This window comes from Python bivittatus, unplaced genomic scaffold, assembly GCF_059951505.1.
Source record: "Python bivittatus isolate LINGU-HERP-01145 unplaced genomic scaffold, Pbiv_v1 ctg000020_np1212, whole genome shotgun sequence".
NCBI lineage: Eukaryota > Metazoa > Chordata > Lepidosauria > Squamata > Pythonidae > Python > Python bivittatus.
In genome coordinates, this window is record NW_028277030.1 from 79,364,430 (window position 1) to 79,381,472 (window position 17,043).

The window sequence follows — 17,043 nt, forward strand, 5'->3', positions numbered from 1 at the left end:
AATAGGATGAGACTTTAAAATATTGACTGGTTTTCTAGACGGAATGTTATCTCTAAGAGAGTGGAACCCATCTAATGATACAGTTCCTGTTTGAGATCGTTTTAAGGTTATACTTTCCCCTTTTGAAGGTGGACTCATGGAGTGATCCATCAGGGGTATTTTTATAGCAGGATTTATGAAAGAATTATATTTTAAAAGCTCAAGAAATGTCTGTTAACAGTGAATTCATATTCTTTGCCAATTATCACTTTGCAGTCTGATGCTTTTTATGTATATACTTTTGTTCCTTCAGTGTAAATGACATTCCATTCTTAATAGAATAAAATGAAATAATAAATGTTCCTTTTAGAACTGACTTTTTAAAAGTCTAGATCAGTGTTTCTCAAACTTGGCCACTTTAAGATGTGTGGACTTCAGCTCCCAGAATTCCTGGGGACTTCTGGGAGTTGAAGTCCTTGCATCTTAAAATAGCCAAGTTTCAGAAACACTGGTCTACATGATACACTGACGTAGTCTGTGACAGTTTTGGAGTGAACAAATATTTTTAAATATTCCTTCTGTGGAAACGTTAAGAAATACTTAGTCCCTGCATTTGTGTAGCAAAAGGAACCTTTTACCTGTTAACAGCTGTAGTGACTCAGTGATAGTACACCAAACTATATATCAACAATGATGCAGGATGGGAAATGTTAGAAAAGACCATTTGGCTTTCTCAGAAAAAGTAGTTGGCTTTGATCTTGGAAGTTATGAAGAGATGATAGCAAGGCATCATCTTCTGCATCTAAGGACAGTAGGCCAGTTCCAACTGCATGATGCTACCCAGTCTATCCTTCAATACCTTGCCATCATCTGAAGGGTCTATTTTGCTCTGACTGGTGGAAGGGACCAGCCCTGTTGTCAGGGAAAAGAGAGGGCCTATCCCTAGACATAGAAGTAAGCCATTTATAATTTAGCTAAAATATGGTGAGACTAAAAACAGTAGCACTTGTCAGGAGCAAAAGATGGGCACAGAATATGAATGTGCTATTTCGTTGCTAAAGCTAAAATAGCTTTTCATTGTACTGCAGTTGACTGTAGGATGAAGAGAATCTCTGTCCACAGCTGAAGGCAGAGCACTAAGCCTGGGAACCCTGTCTCACGGATTTGCATCTTGGGGGAGTTGTATGATTTAAAACAAAGGGGAGATCAATATAATAAATTATGAATGCCTGATGTCAAAGTAGGGCTGAGGTTTTTTTTTTCTCCCCCTTTGTGCAGGGAAAAGTAGGGCTTTACAGATTTGGCAGTGTGTAAGACAGTACAGTCCCCGGGTTAAGAATGCCTGGGGTACAGATGACCCATAGTTAAGAACAGAGCGTATTGTAGCAAAATTCGAGTTAAGTACACAATGATTTGAGTTTATTACATAACACTCTTATATAATAGTATGCAATAATACTGTTCTGGCTTCCATACACATTCTACTTAAGGACAAACCTTGGGAATGGAACTCATTTTTAAACTGGGGACTACCTGTATCATTATTTCACAGAATGCTGCGCTGGGCATAGTACTTGCTTTCATATCTTTAATTCAAAATCAGAAGAATGAGGTATGCTTCACATTTGATATAAGGAAAACTGACCTTTTATCTAGCCACTGTATAACTGTCTGCTGACCCCACATGACATTATATGACATAATTGTGGGTTTGTTTTGCTTTTTCTTGAGATTTATGTATTTTTAACTTCTGTACTATTGATGTTCTGCAAGCTCTAATTTGTGTTAGTATGTTAATCTAACTCTGCAGTGCAACAAGCTATTTGTTTTGGATCAGCCAGTGCTGTTGCTAAGAGCTAGTCAGGCAATTCTACACTTGCTCTCGTGGCTTGACCACAAACGAAGTGTTATGCTTTTGGTGTATCATTTCCATAATCTCATCTTCAGTGTCCAAACTGAGTTGGTGCCAGAGAGACATTGGAACAGCTGATGCTGTCTGACTAACCACACGGTGTTGTTAGTGTCTCCAGAAAATAATTTCCAGGACTGATTAATAGTAGAATGTTTTCCCCATGCTTTTATAGTAACTTAAATATAATCATTACATTGTAATGTGTGGTATGGTCTGTGTTAGTAGCTATGAGTGTAGAATCAGAATGTCAGAAGCCTCACAGTCAATTAACCATCTTGCTAGTTTGCTTGCTTCGTTTCTGCCATTACGGGGGGGGGGGGGGGAGAAGAGCTAGAAGGTGAGGTGCAGATGGAGTGTTATCTGTTTCTCAGGAATGGCCAAGGTCGTACCACCATGAGACCAGGAGAGACCCAGTGGCATGTGGAAGAAGGACTATGGGATAGAAGCGGGGAAGTGAAAGGGAAAGTGGGTTAAATTGAGTTTGGCGCATGTGGGCTTTTAGTTTCAGCAATGCTTTAGAACTGTACACTAGTTCTCAATAAATGAATTCTTCTTTGAACCTACATTGGTTGCAATGGGAGTTGCTTTTGTTGGGGACCGAGCCTTGCAGATGCTTACACAGAAATTAATTACAGTATTAGATTTAGTTAACCTAGATAAAAATATGATATTGTATATGTACATGAATAGTACATTCTAAACAAACTAGGTAAATATAGTTGTTTCTGTTGTTGAAGTGTATTGTTCATTCTTAAACCATTGTATTATTAGTGGAACAAAATCTGGATGCTTTGAATTGTGGACATTTGTCATGGCCCTCAGGCAAAGTAAGTGTAGAGTTCTTGCTTCAAATGATACAAGAAAGGAATTGAAAATGAAATAATGATATAAAAATAGTAATTTGCATTTATTTTGCTGTTCATCCCTTAAGTATTTTAATTAAAAACTTTTAAAAATGCATAGGAGTGTAACTAAGATTGCAGAAAACAAAAATGCTGCTGTAGGTATACCAAAGGACATAGGTAAAATGCACAATTTTCAATAAGATGGTACATTTTTGCCAGGATTTTTTTTTTCTGAATTGAGCTGCAAAGTAACTAGTATGTACATCTATAGTTACTTGATATTAAAAAACCACTTGTTGTTGGCAAAATGTACATTAACAATATCATCATGTATCTATCTGACTTTTGCCTTGTGCAAAGTGCGCAGCTTGAAAATGACATAATATTACTGGAGATGTATAAAACTTACCATTCTGAAGAACATCAGAATGTTCCATTTTTCTTTTGGATAGTGCTGTTCTGACCATTTGGGGTAGTTTTCACTCCAACAGTTTTCTGGAAATAAATCTTCTGGAACATTGAGTGGTTCATGATGTTCCAGATATGGTGTTCCAAATTCTATTTGTTCATAGCTATACAAATCCTGATCATAGTGCATTGAATAGAATAACCAAGCTGAACAATTATGAAAGTGTACATTTATGTCATTATATACTTCATCAGAGCAGCACAAAATTCCATTGTTCAGTGGACTGTGTGTGTTTGTGCATCTGCACACGGTGGCTAACTCATCTACCAGTATGAAGAGCTACTTAACTGAAAACTATACTATGGTCTTTAAGAGGTCAGGGTAGAATCCTTATATTTTGTTTGTTTTATTAAGTTTCTTTCCCTCTCCATTCCTAATCCCTCCCTGGTCTATTTCTATAGTCTATCCCTGCAGTAATTGAGCATTTAATTTTTTTAAGAAGGCCTTCTAGGAAGCACTTGCACATCTGGTTATAGATGTTTTGTTGTTCTCTTTTAATAAGGTTCATTCATATGATGCCAAAGTCACTACACATTCTACTCATGATGCTATTGATAGTGGTATGAAGATTTTTTCTCCCTAAAATAATTGAGAGGAAGGGTTCCTCTTATTTATATTTGCTAGTATAAAAGAAGCTGTTGGAAACAAAAGAATTGAGCAGAGGTGCAGATGGTTACAGACCTGGCAGTTGTAAAGTATGAATGTCTTGGAAGATGAGCTCCTGTTTGAGATGGGCGGTTGGCCTGGTGAATTTAACTCTCTCATAACACTGAAACAGGGCTTTCTTCGTTTTCCTTCGCTGTGTAGCTTTGCTTCATTTCCATTGATTTGTTTCCCCTTTTTCTTCCATTGCTAGTAGAGCTGCCCTGTTCCTGTACTCCATCTGCATTCATTTTTGTTCCGCATTACCATTTCTTCCTTGAGAAGCTACCCTTGCCCTCATCCCATCCCCATTCTGTTTTCTTTTTTGCTGTTTTTGTTGGGCTAGGGAGGGGAATGGTTTTTGACAATAGTTCTGGTGGGAGGAGATTTCTCCTTTCTAGTTCTGGAGAGTGCACATGCCCCTTGACTATGTCTAGGGCTCCCTCAATACTAGCAGATCTTTACCTTTCCTTCCTTTCCCTTCTCTCCTTGCCATGTCCACCAAGTGAATAGGCAACAGTTTGTTCTCTGAAGCCAAAGGAATAGTCTTCATTGCTGCTCCAGTGTACCCTCTCCTTGCCCCTCACATTTTCTTCAGGAGATTCTGCCCAACACTGGAGCTAACAAATCACTGGCCACAAACAGCATCACTGTTACTGCTCCTTCAGGGAACTAGATGGCCTGGGCATCAAAAGGTTAGAAGCTGTGGAGGCTCTGGAACCTAGTCTCTTTACCACCTATTGCACAGGTTTCTTTTCATCCAGAAAGATCTAGTAGGGAGGGCAATCTTCTGAAGGAATGTTACCATTAAGAACCACAAGGGCATGCTATTTTCATTGCCTCCCAACTACTTTGGAAAAGTATTCCACCTGAATTCAGATCAGTACTAACCCTTCTGGCATTTAGGAAAGCCACTGATTGATTATGTGCCTTTAAATTAGTGTTGACTCTTAGCGACTACATAGATAGATTTTCTCAACGATTTGTCTCTAACTTGGTCTTTCAGGCCTTCCAAAAGTATACCCATTGCACTGAACTGAATCCATCCATCTTGCTGTTGATTGTCCTCGTCTTCTCTTTCCTTCCTCCTTTCCCATCATTAGAGCCTTTTCCAGAGAGTAAGGTCTTCGCATAATGTGTCCAAAGTAAAATAATTTAAACCAGTTCATTTGTGCCTTGAGTGAGAACTCTGGGTTGATTTGTTCAATGATCTATTTGTTTGCTTTCTTGGCCGTCCACAGTATTCTCAGGAGTCTTCTCCAACACCAAAAATTTCAATACTCTTCCTGTTCTGCTTCTTCAAAGCCCAACATTTGCTTCCATAGAGTGGTTTGCCATTGCCTTCTTCCTAAGTCAGAGAGAGTGACTGGCCCAAGGTCACCCAGCTGGCTTTCTGCCTCAGGTGGGACTGGAACTCACAGTCTCCTGGTTTCTAGCCTGGTGCCTTAACCACTAAACTGGCTCTTGTCATCAGCATAGTGCAGGTTATTGATGTTTCTTCTTCCAGTTTTAAAACCATCTAGCTATTTCAGAAAGCCTTTGGAGATTGATAGAATGGTGGGTTCCCATCCTGCAATAGATTACTTGTTCATGAGAATGTTATTCCTCGGTGTAATTATAAATTTGAAGATGTTTTTTATTATTGTTTTGGATTGTATCATAATATATTGTTTTAATATTTTTTAATTCTTTTATTGGATAACAAAATGAGTTTCTTGTGGAAAATTGGGTACACTGAAAAGAAACACCTGACACTGCACAATTAACTTTATCTTGATATGATATCTGAACCCAGAAGAACTGTAACTAATGTTAACCACTGTTTGTTTTAAGTAAATCAACTTCAAATATAATTTATTAAGCTGCCATTTCAGCTAAGAGAAGATGGTTAATCTGAAAATTATTTACTAAACTGTGCTTTCCAATAGGGAAAAATGGAAAAATGCCTGAATAAAATAATAATAATAAAAATAAAAATATGCAAATGGATAATTCCAATCTCTTCCTTAGGGAGGGGGAGGGGGAAGCATGTGGGCTAAATGACTGGGGGGCAAGCCAGGGAAGGTTTTTTTGAAAAAAAAAAAAGCTTTCTGAAATCCCTATGGTCCCGATTAGTGAACTAAATAGATTAATGATCTATCTCAGTCCAAGGCAGCTTCCCGAATTCCTATAAGAATGCTCCTTATATAAGCATATGCACCCTCCTTATAAACTTAATCTGTTTCCTATGAAGAGTACTGGAGACCTCTTAAAAGTTGGCAAGCTACGGAATTTGCTTAGAAAGTTGCCTTTTGTGATCAGAAAAGAGGTGCTTTCTGACTGCACTTTTCATATACACAGTGGTTGTCATCTTAACTGTTCATTGTGCCCTCTGTCAGCTCATTTTGCATACCTGCCTTTGATAGACGTATTCATTAACCTCCTTCATTTTATCAGGGCATAATGGAAGTTGTATCAGTGGCTCAAGTCTGAAAAATTGATGCTAGTTTGTCAAGCTCTATAACAGCAGCTTGCTTGCTACCCGCTCTGTTAAAAAGGATTACACATTGAGTGCACAGTCATGGTGGAGACCAGATGGTCTTTCATCAATTCTTTAGACAAATTGGGTTTCAAGTCCTCTTATGAATACAAATAGGTTTCTGAAAGTAGCATTGTGAATGTACTTCATGTTTCTGACACCCAGGTTCTGAATATAAACGCCCTGATTGAGGATTGTCCTCAGTTGCATTGTTCAGTAGTACTCTGGCGATTTACATTTACTCACTAGCAAAGAGCTTGCAAAATATGCCTTTTCCTTCAAATCCTTAATATTGTTTTTCCTCTATCTTAGCATGAGCTGTGCATGTTACCCTAAAGTATATTTTGTATCAGTGATATTTATACACTGAAGCAATTAGTACTTACAAGAAAGAAAAAAAATGCATAAGTCCTGTGAAATAAAGCAAAAGACTGAGTTGTAAAGTAGATGTTGCAGTAAAAATGTCCATGGATTTCTGTGCATAGATATTTACATGCTTTAATCTAAAAATCATTGTCATTTGTGTACTGCCTTCCTACTAGGTGTATCTTTTTGTCAGTTTTTAAAGACAAGTTGGTAGTGAACTTGAACTGTATTAATCTGTAGAGCAGAGATTTGAATTATTAATATAGAGATTTTTGATAGGTTAAAAATGAGACTGTGTGGTTCATTTAAATATTTTGAGAGCATGCAGTCTCTATTCAGTTCTAGAGCATAAATATTTTACAGTACTTCGAGTTTCACAAAGGTTGATCAATGGATACACCCGATAGAGAAATCTTCCAAAAAAGTTATCTTGGGTCCTTTTGAAATCTAATCCCCTGCAAGGTTATGTGAAATGGATTTCTTCTTTTTACTACAAACTGCATCTTTTTGTAGGCGCGCTCTCTCAACAGATTTGCATTGTTCAGCTTTCCAGTAGCTGCCTTTCTTTTGAAGCATGCAGTGCCTAATGCAGTCCATGCTGTTGCTCTCCTGGCAAATCATGTTCAAGTTCATACAAATAGAGAGGTGCCTAACTGGCTGTATGAGTGAATTACCCTGTGCTCTTTTACCTCTGGGCCACAGCTGCAACTTAGACTCATGAATCAACAATGACCTCAAAAACCCATGGAAACTACCCAAATTGTAACAAGACAGCTAGTTTTATAACATCGTTTAATATCAATCAAAGTACATAAAACACTGGAGCAAGTTTGAATTATGGCTGTTTTGCCTTCGGTGACATGAGGCTGGTTGAGATTCAGGGTGAAATGAGAGTTAAATATGGCAAGGCAAACTTTGATTTTCAGGGGACTAAATACTTTGTTCCTTCATGATTCATATGAATGGGAAAATAGTGGTGGAAGTGGCTGTTATAGCTGTACGTTTAGTTTCACCGCAAAAGTCACATTGACTGCTTCTTCCCTAGCCTCTTCATTACTGTATTAGTAAATTTGGGGAAAGGTCTGTTTTGGCCCTCTGAATACACATGCATGGTTCATGTCTCTCTCAAGAAAAATTCACCCATTATTGAACAATAATAGCTGTTGTATTATCACAGGTTAAGGCTTACACACACACACACACACACACACACACACACACACATATATATATATATATATATATATATATATATATATATATATATAAAATTCCCCTCTCACCCCTATGGGTGGTACGTGTCTTCCTCAATCTTGGGTCCTCTACCAGAGGCCTGGGAGTTTGAGGGTTCTGCGCAGTATCTTCGCTGTTCCTAGCCCTGCACTCTTCTGGACAGAGAGCTCTGAGTTCCTGGGATCTGTTGGAGCCATTCTCCCAGCTTAGGAGTCACAGCCCTGAGTGCTCCTACCACCACTGGGACCACTTTGGCCTTTACTTTCCACATCCTCTCTAGTTCCTCCTTCAGGCCCTGGTACTTCTCCAGCTTCTCATGCTCCTTCTTCCTGATGTTGCTGTCACTTGGCACTGCTATATCTATCACTACCTCTGTCTTCTGGTCTTTGTCTACTACCATGATGTCTGGTTGATTGGCCAGTACCTGCCTGTCTGTCTGGATCTGGAAGTCCCACAGGATCTTAGCCCTGTTATTCTCCACGACCTTCTGTAGAATCTCTCATCTGGACTTGGGCGGGGGGATCTAGCCCATACACTGTGCAGATGTTCCTGTACACAGTGCCAGCTACTTGGTTGTGCCGTTCAGTATATGCTGTTCCTGCCTGCATCTTACACCCTGCCACTATGTCTTGGACTATCTCTGAGGCCTCTTTGCACAATCTGCACCTTGGGTCCTGTCCAGTGTGGTAGACCCCTGCTTCTGTGGATCTGGTGCTTAGTGCCTGTTCTTGTGCTGCTATGATCAGTGCCTCAGTGCTGTCTTTTAGTCCGGCCCTTAGAGCCACTGATATATATCCCTCCCTCCCTCCCTCCCTCCCTCCCTTCCTTCCTTCCTTCCTTCCTTCCTTCCTTCCTTCCTTCCTTCCTTCCTTCCTTCCTTCCTTCCTTCCTTCCAATTGTTTGGAGGCTGATAGTCAAATTGAGAAAAAAGGACAATTGGAGGATACATCTGAGATCATAACAAAAGCTTTCTTACAACAGTAAAAGCATTACATAGTAGGAGAAGTTCTGTTAGAGATGAGTTAGTAAACTTGACTTAGAAATTTGGCATGGTGTAGGCTTTAATATAAAACAGCTTCCTTTAGTAGGGGAAAGCCCTAAATATGCTTTTATCTTGGTTGGTAAGTTGAGTGTGTATACGATCACATAGGATTACTCCATTGGACCAGATATCTGTGACTATAGCAACTATGCAGCATCTCCTGTTTTGCTGTTTGGGCAGACAGTTCCACATCATAGAGCATTGTTAGTAGCTCCCAAACTCTGAAAGGTGCACAACAGTGGAATTAGTATGAGAAGATGATTACCATGTTGAACAAGGCTTCTGAAGTGGATGACTCTCTTTGTACAATTTAGAACCTTGATCGTGCAGGTTTCTAAATCATGCTTGAGCTCTTGTGAGTACTTTTGCCACTTTTGGTACTCTTTTGCTGAGTACTTTGGTACTCTTTTGGTTCAGAGGTCATGTAAGACATAGCAGTAGAAGAGGAGTGAAAGGAGTGGGGATAGAGCTAAAATCCAAGTACCACTTTCACTAAAATTTCCCAATTCGCAGGAACTGCAATTAAGCCATGGTTTCCAATCCTGTTATGGATAAGAAATATTTATGGAAAACATAGTTCATCTTGTGAGATGAAACTGCAAAGAGAGGATTTTTGAGCAGGGCAACTATGGGAATGAATCTGACCACATGATCTCAAGTTACAATGAAACAAACATTAGGTGTTACCTGTGAACTAGTCAGTGAAATCACTATTATCTTATTAAGGGAAGGAGAATCTAAAACCAACATACTAAAATATCAGAATTGTATGTCATCATTTTTCTTATAGAAGTTAGTGTAACCTACTTGTTAGGGAAGATGCACAATTCCTCGATTTCAGCAGTGTTTCATCTAGTCCCTCAGATTCACTTGGAGTTGGACTCTGACTGGGCAGGTCCAAGTGAGTTACTTGGGGCACAGTTTTGTGAGGTTATCTGGACTGAGTTTGATTCTGTGACTCCTGAGGAGGTGGACAAGATCCTCCAACCTGTCAGTTTGGCCACTTGTCTGTTAGATCCTTGGCCCCTCCTGGGTTGTTAAGGTGGCCTGGGAGGTGACCAAGGGATTGGTCCATGTGGTAGTATCAACTTCTTTCAGGGAAGGGTGGTCCTGCTGGTCTTGAAAGAAGCAGTAGTGTGCCCCTTTCTCAAGAAGTCATCACTGGACCCTTCCATTCTGGAAATTATCATCCAGTTTCCACTCTTCCCTTTGTGGGGAAGGTTGTGGAGAAGGTGGTCAGATGGCAGCTATTGAGAAGGAAAGAGGATTATCTGAACCTGCTTCAGTCAGGTTTCAGACTGGAGAATAATACAGAGAAAGTGATAGTTGTATTTGTTGATGACCTTTGGCAGGGCCAGATGGGGATGATATACCAGCTTGGTCGCTCATTGGCTTTTGATATCATTGGCTACAGTATCCTTCTAGATTGGCTGCGGGGGTTGGAAGTGGGATGTAGTGTGCTGCAGTGGTTCGCCTTCTTCCTAAATGGTTAATCCTAGTTGGTGTTGAGGGGAGGTGAGAGATCATACCCATGTGTTTCCCTTGTGGAGTATCTCAGGCTCAAACAGGTTCCCTCCTGTTTAACATCTACATGAAACTGCTGGGTGAGGTTATCCATTTTTTCGGGGTTTGGTATCATTAGCATACTGATGATACCCAGCTTTACATCTCAACCCCAGGTTGTGCAGATGAAGCTGTTGATATACCGACTCAGTATCTGGAGACTGGGTCTAGATGAGAAGGAACAGACTTTGGCTTAACCCTGACAAGACTGAATGGCTATGGCTGTTTGGCCTTCCTGGGTTGAGGACATTTTCATTGTTGATCATGGACAGAGTAGCACTTCTGCATTTAAGACTGGTGTACAACTTGAGAGTCATCTTGGGTGCCATTTACACCCTTCCCTTGACCAGGAGGCCCTTCAGATTATCACTGATGCCCTGGTCATCTCGTGATTGGACTATTGTGATGTGCTCTATATGGGGTTGCCCTTGAAGATCATCCAGAAGCTACAGTTGGTTCAAAATGCAGCAGGTAAGCAGCAATGGTCACTTTTCATTGTGCCCATGGGTCACTGCTGCATTGTTTTTCAGTAGGCTTCTGAGTGTAATTCAATGTACTGGTTGTTACCTATAAAGCCCTTCATGGTATAAGGCGTGGTTATCTGAGGGACCATCTATCTCCAGTCATTTCTGCTGCCCAGTACATTTAGGCAGAGTGGGTATACTCCAGGTCTCCTCAATTAAACACTGTCATCCTGCAGGACCAAAGAAGCATTACTTCCCTGTCACTGCTCCCGCACTTTGGAACAGCGTCCCCCCAGAGATACGAATGGTGCCTATTCTCCTGGAGTTCAGGAAAGCCCTCAAGACCTGGCTCTGTTCCCAGACCTGGGGTTAATGTGTTTTATTGTTGTGTTTTATTGTTATTGTGATGGCTGTTTTTAGTCTGGGCTGCCAATTTTGTTTAATGTTTTTTAAATGTTTAAACTGTTTATTTAGTTTTTGTAAACTGCCCAGTGTCTACTAGAGTGGGCGGTTATAACAAATTTAAATGAATAAATAAATAATCCATAGAATATAAATACTAGCTCCCATGTTCCTGACAATTAGTTCTGTGTTGGATGGATATTCGTATTAAAATATGAATTTATTTTCATTTATTTGACTAAGACATTCCTCATCGTTTACTTATAGGGATTCATATGAAATTTCATTTCGTGACTGAAAAACATGAAGACCATCTATCAAAATAATGCCAAACATGCAAACTGCTAATTCCACCCACATTTGAGTGGTTTTTTTCAGGTATGTCTGAAATATACATTTTTATTTGAAAACGAGAGACGCAAACAATGGCTTCACATGAAGTCTGAACTGAACCTTAAAATTACATTTTTTTTATGGTTAGGTTTTCTTACTCATGGTAGTTATGCATTTAAATTGTGATGAAACTGGTAGAGTCTATTGACATAAAAGACATATTCGTATGCTGGGTCTCTTTATACCACTGAATCCTGGATAAAAGCAACAGACTTCAGAATGAGGGAGAAAATGATTTAGTGACTGAGTCTTTTTGAATTGATTTTAATAAGGTCAAGGTGAACAAAGATAAAGGACCCATTATGATCTTTAGTAGGAGTCCCAAAATTCAGCAAGGGGAGGAGGAAGAGAGTATCTCCTTAGGATTTGGTCAGGAGTTTTCTTCCAGTATTGACCAAAACCACTTTTTCTACAAACATTTTTCATTTCAGCACTTTAGTTTGAGAAGGAAGACCCCTTTTCACTTATTACTGTTGCTTGTTTTCTCTGCAAAACTACCCAGGGGTTTATATGAATAACCCCAAATCAACTTTGCCTGTTTTTTAAATATTATTCCAGTATATTTAATTATTTATGTCTCAATTAAACATAGTAAATGTGTAGTATCTACTAGAAGCAATTCAAGGAAGTGGTCTTTCATTACTTACAGACCTTTTTAGGAGTTCACAAGTAAGGCTCAAGTTCTTGGGAGCAACTGTTTTAATAACCAGAGCTGTTTCTATTTCTTTTTAGTAAAAATGGGAAATTCAGAAAGCCAGTACAGCCTTCAGGGAACCAAAAGTCATACTGTTCCTACATCTGCTACCAAGCAGAAGCCCTGCTCTCTGAAAATTTGTGGTGTCCATGCTAAAGATGAAAAATCCTGCTCCGTACGTGGGTGGAACCACAGTGCCAGTAATGCAAGCTACAAATCCCGATCATTTGCCAGAAGCTGCCTTTCTCATTTTAAGAGTAATCAGCCTTATTCCTCAAGACTCAGTGACACAGTAGTGAAAGTATCTAAGAGTAACAACCATGCAAAACATAGGACTCGCACATCAGGGAACTATGGTCAGGGGACTAACAATGCATTTCCACCTGAGAATGGTTTTCACTACATTGGCTTTGAAACTACCAACAACTACATTCCTTCCAAGGAATATAATGGACATTTCTTAAATTGCTATGGGGAAAAAGAAATTTCACTACCAGATGACAGAATGAGTCCAAAAGTTCTCATCAAGACACTAGGGAAGCTTGATGGGTGTTTGAGAGTTGAATTTCACAACATTAGCAGTAACAGTAGCAACTCTAGAGATGAACCCAGTGAACCAGTCCAACTTTTAAGATACTCACCTACTTCAGAATCAGAAAAGAATAAAATGCTTGAAGGAAAGGAATCTTCTAGTACAGACTATGCTGAAAGCCATCGTCTGTCAGCTACTGATTCAAGACTTAGATCCAGTAAAGGGAGCTCCATTAGTTCAGAGTCTTCATGGTATGATGCTCCATGGGGCAATAATGGAGGTATAAATGAACTAGATGGGTCATACATATCCAGGAGCATTCCAGATGCAAGCATCCAAGTTGGTTTCTCCCAGAATGACTGCAAAAAAACATTGAACCAAAGTTCATCTCTTTCTTCCCTTCGTGATTTATATGGGGATTCAAATCTGAGAAGTTGCCAAACCTCCAATATTGGACTTTCTGCAGATTACATCAATACACATGCTAGTTTAAGCAACCGGGTTTCATTTACCTCTGCCATAGACGTTCCTTCTAAGGTGGAGCACAGAGGATCTCCACAGTACTCTTCCTATACTCTGCCTTGTAGGAAATCTACGAGCCTTAATGAGGATGCAGCTAAGAAGGAAACTTTAAAAAGCCGAATGCGTCGGATCAGTGACTGGACAGGAAGTTTGTCAAGGAAGAAGAGGAAGCTACAGGTATATGGAACTTTCAGCTAAAAATGTTACCTGAAGTATGAATTTTGGATTCTTCACTGTAGTGTATATGCTTAACTTAGATTGTTAAATTAAATTTGCTACAGTTCTTTTTAAAAAAATGACAGGATTTTCTCTTCAAATTCTCAAGTTCAGTGTTGGCAATTTTCAAATGTGTGGGCTTCAGCTCTTAAAATTCCCCAGCCACCATGGCCATTTCTGAAAATTCTCAGAGTTGAAATCCATTTATTTGGGAATTGTCAAGATAGGGAAATAATGCTGTAGTCAAAATATTGAATGGGTGAATAATGACTGGCTATCTATTCTTTCTTACTTTATTTTCGGGGAAAAAAGAGGAAGTCCTTACTTTCTTTCCGTTAACATGTGGACATGGAAAATTTTAGTCACCTTGCATGTTTCAGAGTTATACATTGGATGCACTGACAATATCTTTCTGTATATCCAAAACTGAGGATAGAGGAATGGTATGCTTCTTTTGTACATGTGCCGATATCCATGTGTTCACTATTACTTTTAGAACACACAGGTCCCACTAAGCTGGAATCCATGGGGATCTATTTCAGAATCCTGCTCATTCCTGAACCTGCTGTTGATACAGCATTGGTGGGTAGCCTGTGACCTTCCAGATGCTATCAAACTATAACTTCCAGTAACCCTGGCCAGCATGACACTGAGGGCTAAATTCACTAATACCTGATGGTGTATAGGTTGCCCATTGCTGCAATATAGCCTCTGAAGTCTTCAGTTGATTTTAGCCCCAAGATTATCTCTGGGGAAAATTTACTAACATGTTTTTATAGGGTGCTTATTTTTTTAAAAAATTAAGAGATGATTCTTGTTTAAGGAAATAAATGATGCTGGATGTACTGAGCTGGGAGTTTCAGGATTTTCTTTTTTTGGCTAGATTTCTGCATAATCACAGATATGCTCTATACATTAAACCAGATAAATTCTAATTTGCTTCATTTAAAAATGGAATAGTATATTAGAACAGGATGGATCTTAACTATTAAAATCTAAGACTAGCATTTATGTATGTTTGCATTGGCTTTCTTACCTGCTGCAGTCCTGAGACTCAGCAGGTAGCATGAAGCAGCTGGAGTTTCAGTGTGACACTTCGGTCTTATAGTTAATATGCTATAATTTCCAATGCATGAATAAAAGATGTGTTTGGGGTTGTGCTCCATATAAGGCTGTCATACTAGTCAGACAGCATATTTTGTACCTAGAGCAGTTTTATAGGAACAGAAGAGTGGGAGAAGATGTGTGCAGTGCGTATATAGAAATATTGGAAAATGACATGTGTACCATTTCCCATGCATGAACTCACCCAGTGTATTTTAAATCTCCATTGTTTTTTTAAAAAATGCATTATTTTCTAACAGTGCAAATAATAATCTATAAATAAATAAATAAATAAATAAATAAATAAATACATAAATGAATGGGGGCGCAGTGGCGCAGCAGCTTAATGACACTGAAAGTTGCCGAGCAGAAATGGTTGACACTTCAGCGGTTCGAGCCCAGCCTTAGCGTAGCAGAGTGAGCTCCTGCTTCCTCCCCCAGTTCCTGTCAACCCAACAGTTCGAAAACTCACGTGAGTAGATAAATGGGTACTCTCACTCCGGTGGGAGGAAAAATACTGGCGGCGTGCCTTGCGAAAAGGAGTCGGGAGCAGTTGCCAGTAGCGCGAAACCGCGCTTGCCCGAAAAAGGTGCGAAGCAACCGAAACCCCACCTCCTGCACTCGCCAGCTGGGCTCTGCTCTAGGAAGGAGGCTCTGGCAAACCACTTCAGAAACGCCTTGCCTTGAAAACTGCAAAGGGCTCGTCCAAAAAGCAGTCACTGCAGAGTCGATAACGACTAAGTGCAGATAAAAAATAAATAAATAAGATGCTGTTCGGAGGGCTGCATATCAAAGTGAGTGCCATTTTAAGGAGCATGTAGAGTTCCACATTACACTGGTTCTGCTTTTTTCTCTCTATATATGGATGTATGTGCATGAATGTGCACTGAGCAAATAGTTTTTTAAATATTATTTTTCATCTACTTTTTATATACAGTAAATGATTGTGAGGTTCTTCTGGTGTAGCTGTAAAATGTTAAATATTTCTTTATATGCTTAGTCAATTAAGTAATTTTCACTTACTAAATATTTTGTCAATACAGATATGTTATTTTAAGCTTTTCCATAACAGTGTCAGGAAGGCACATTCTGCTCCAGCTCTACTGAAATCTCAGTCCAAAGTTATCTGTTCAGGGAAATTCTCACAATGGGAGTTAAGGATAATAATTGTCGTATGTTATCATTTGCTTTTAAACTACAGTCCTGCAATGAGTTCTACATAGACTGACACAAGATCCGGGAAATGAAGCCTGCCAGTTTAAAATTAAAATCACATGTAAAGCATTCAATTCCAAATAGTTTATTGCTCTATCCTTATAAAAAAAATTATGTAATCACCGTTAGTGTAAATGGTAACATGTAATTTTGTTCTAATGGATAACGGTACTTGCTTAAGCAGCAAACTCAGTGTTCTAATAGTATTTGCTAGAGAAGCATGCCTTAAGAAATCCAGGGTGAAAATGTTTATACAATATTAAACATAATACACAGTCTTCTAGTGTGACAACATTAGGCTCCTTTCCAAGCGACAGTTCAAGAATTTCATTCTGGCAAGTGAGACGTAGCCCTTAGCAAGCAAGAAGTAGCTATGATTTCTCTCAGCCTATTTTATATAGCTAGACCAGCTTTCCAGATTTGGTGCATCAGCTTCAAAAAGCTAAATAAACCACATTGCCTGACCACATTTGGGTCAGTCCTCATCGTATCAGTCTTCTGATGCAACTGGAGTTGGCTGTGCCATTTCTCTGCTTTTAGTTGTTGCTTCAGGATATGCACTATCTCGTGTTATTTACTCAGTTATCACCCATTTCCCTGGTTTAATTCCTGCTGTGCAATATGTTCACACCATAAACCAGGAACGTTGAGCTTGAAATAGTGGGGCTACATGTGGCCCTTCAAGATTTGCATGTTTGAAGTGGAAAATTAAAACACATAGGAATCATATTAGCTGTATGTAATTTGCTTAATTAAAATTGAATTTAAATATACATTTCATTTTGGCCCGCTCACTTCTTTTTCCTGGCTCAATGGACTGGCATGCTACTTGAAGGCTCTGTGGCTAGAAAAACATTGCATACCACTGTTGTAATGGAAGTGTTGTACACACACGCTCACACACACTGATCTCTGTTTATCGTTTTCCCTCA

The 17,043-nt window shown here is 39.3% G+C and overlaps 2 protein-coding genes across 3 annotated transcripts in view; both read left to right on the forward strand.

The window, feature by feature from the left end:
• Nucleotides 1-11,790, forward strand: part of SCAF8 (SR-related CTD associated factor 8) — a 180,916-nt gene extending 169,126 nt beyond the window's left edge. Inside the window, exon 21 of the mRNA XM_088142318.1 lies at nt 11,703-11,790. The gene's annotated coding sequence lies outside the window, so the exon portion shown is untranslated. The remainder of the gene's footprint in view (nt 1-11,702) is intronic.
• TIAM2 (TIAM Rac1 associated GEF 2) overlaps nt 1-17,043 on the forward strand; it is a 164,067-nt gene that overhangs the window by 52,581 nt on the left and 94,443 nt on the right. For both annotated transcript variants that reach the window (XM_088142292.1, XM_088142299.1), the window contains exons 2-3: nt 11,703-11,813; nt 12,561-13,753. In XM_088142292.1, the coding sequence (XP_087998418.1) occupies nt 12,566-13,753 (1,188 nt within the window). In that variant the 5' untranslated portion in view covers nt 11,703-11,813; nt 12,561-12,565. The remainder of the gene's footprint in view (nt 1-11,702; nt 11,814-12,560; nt 13,754-17,043) is intronic.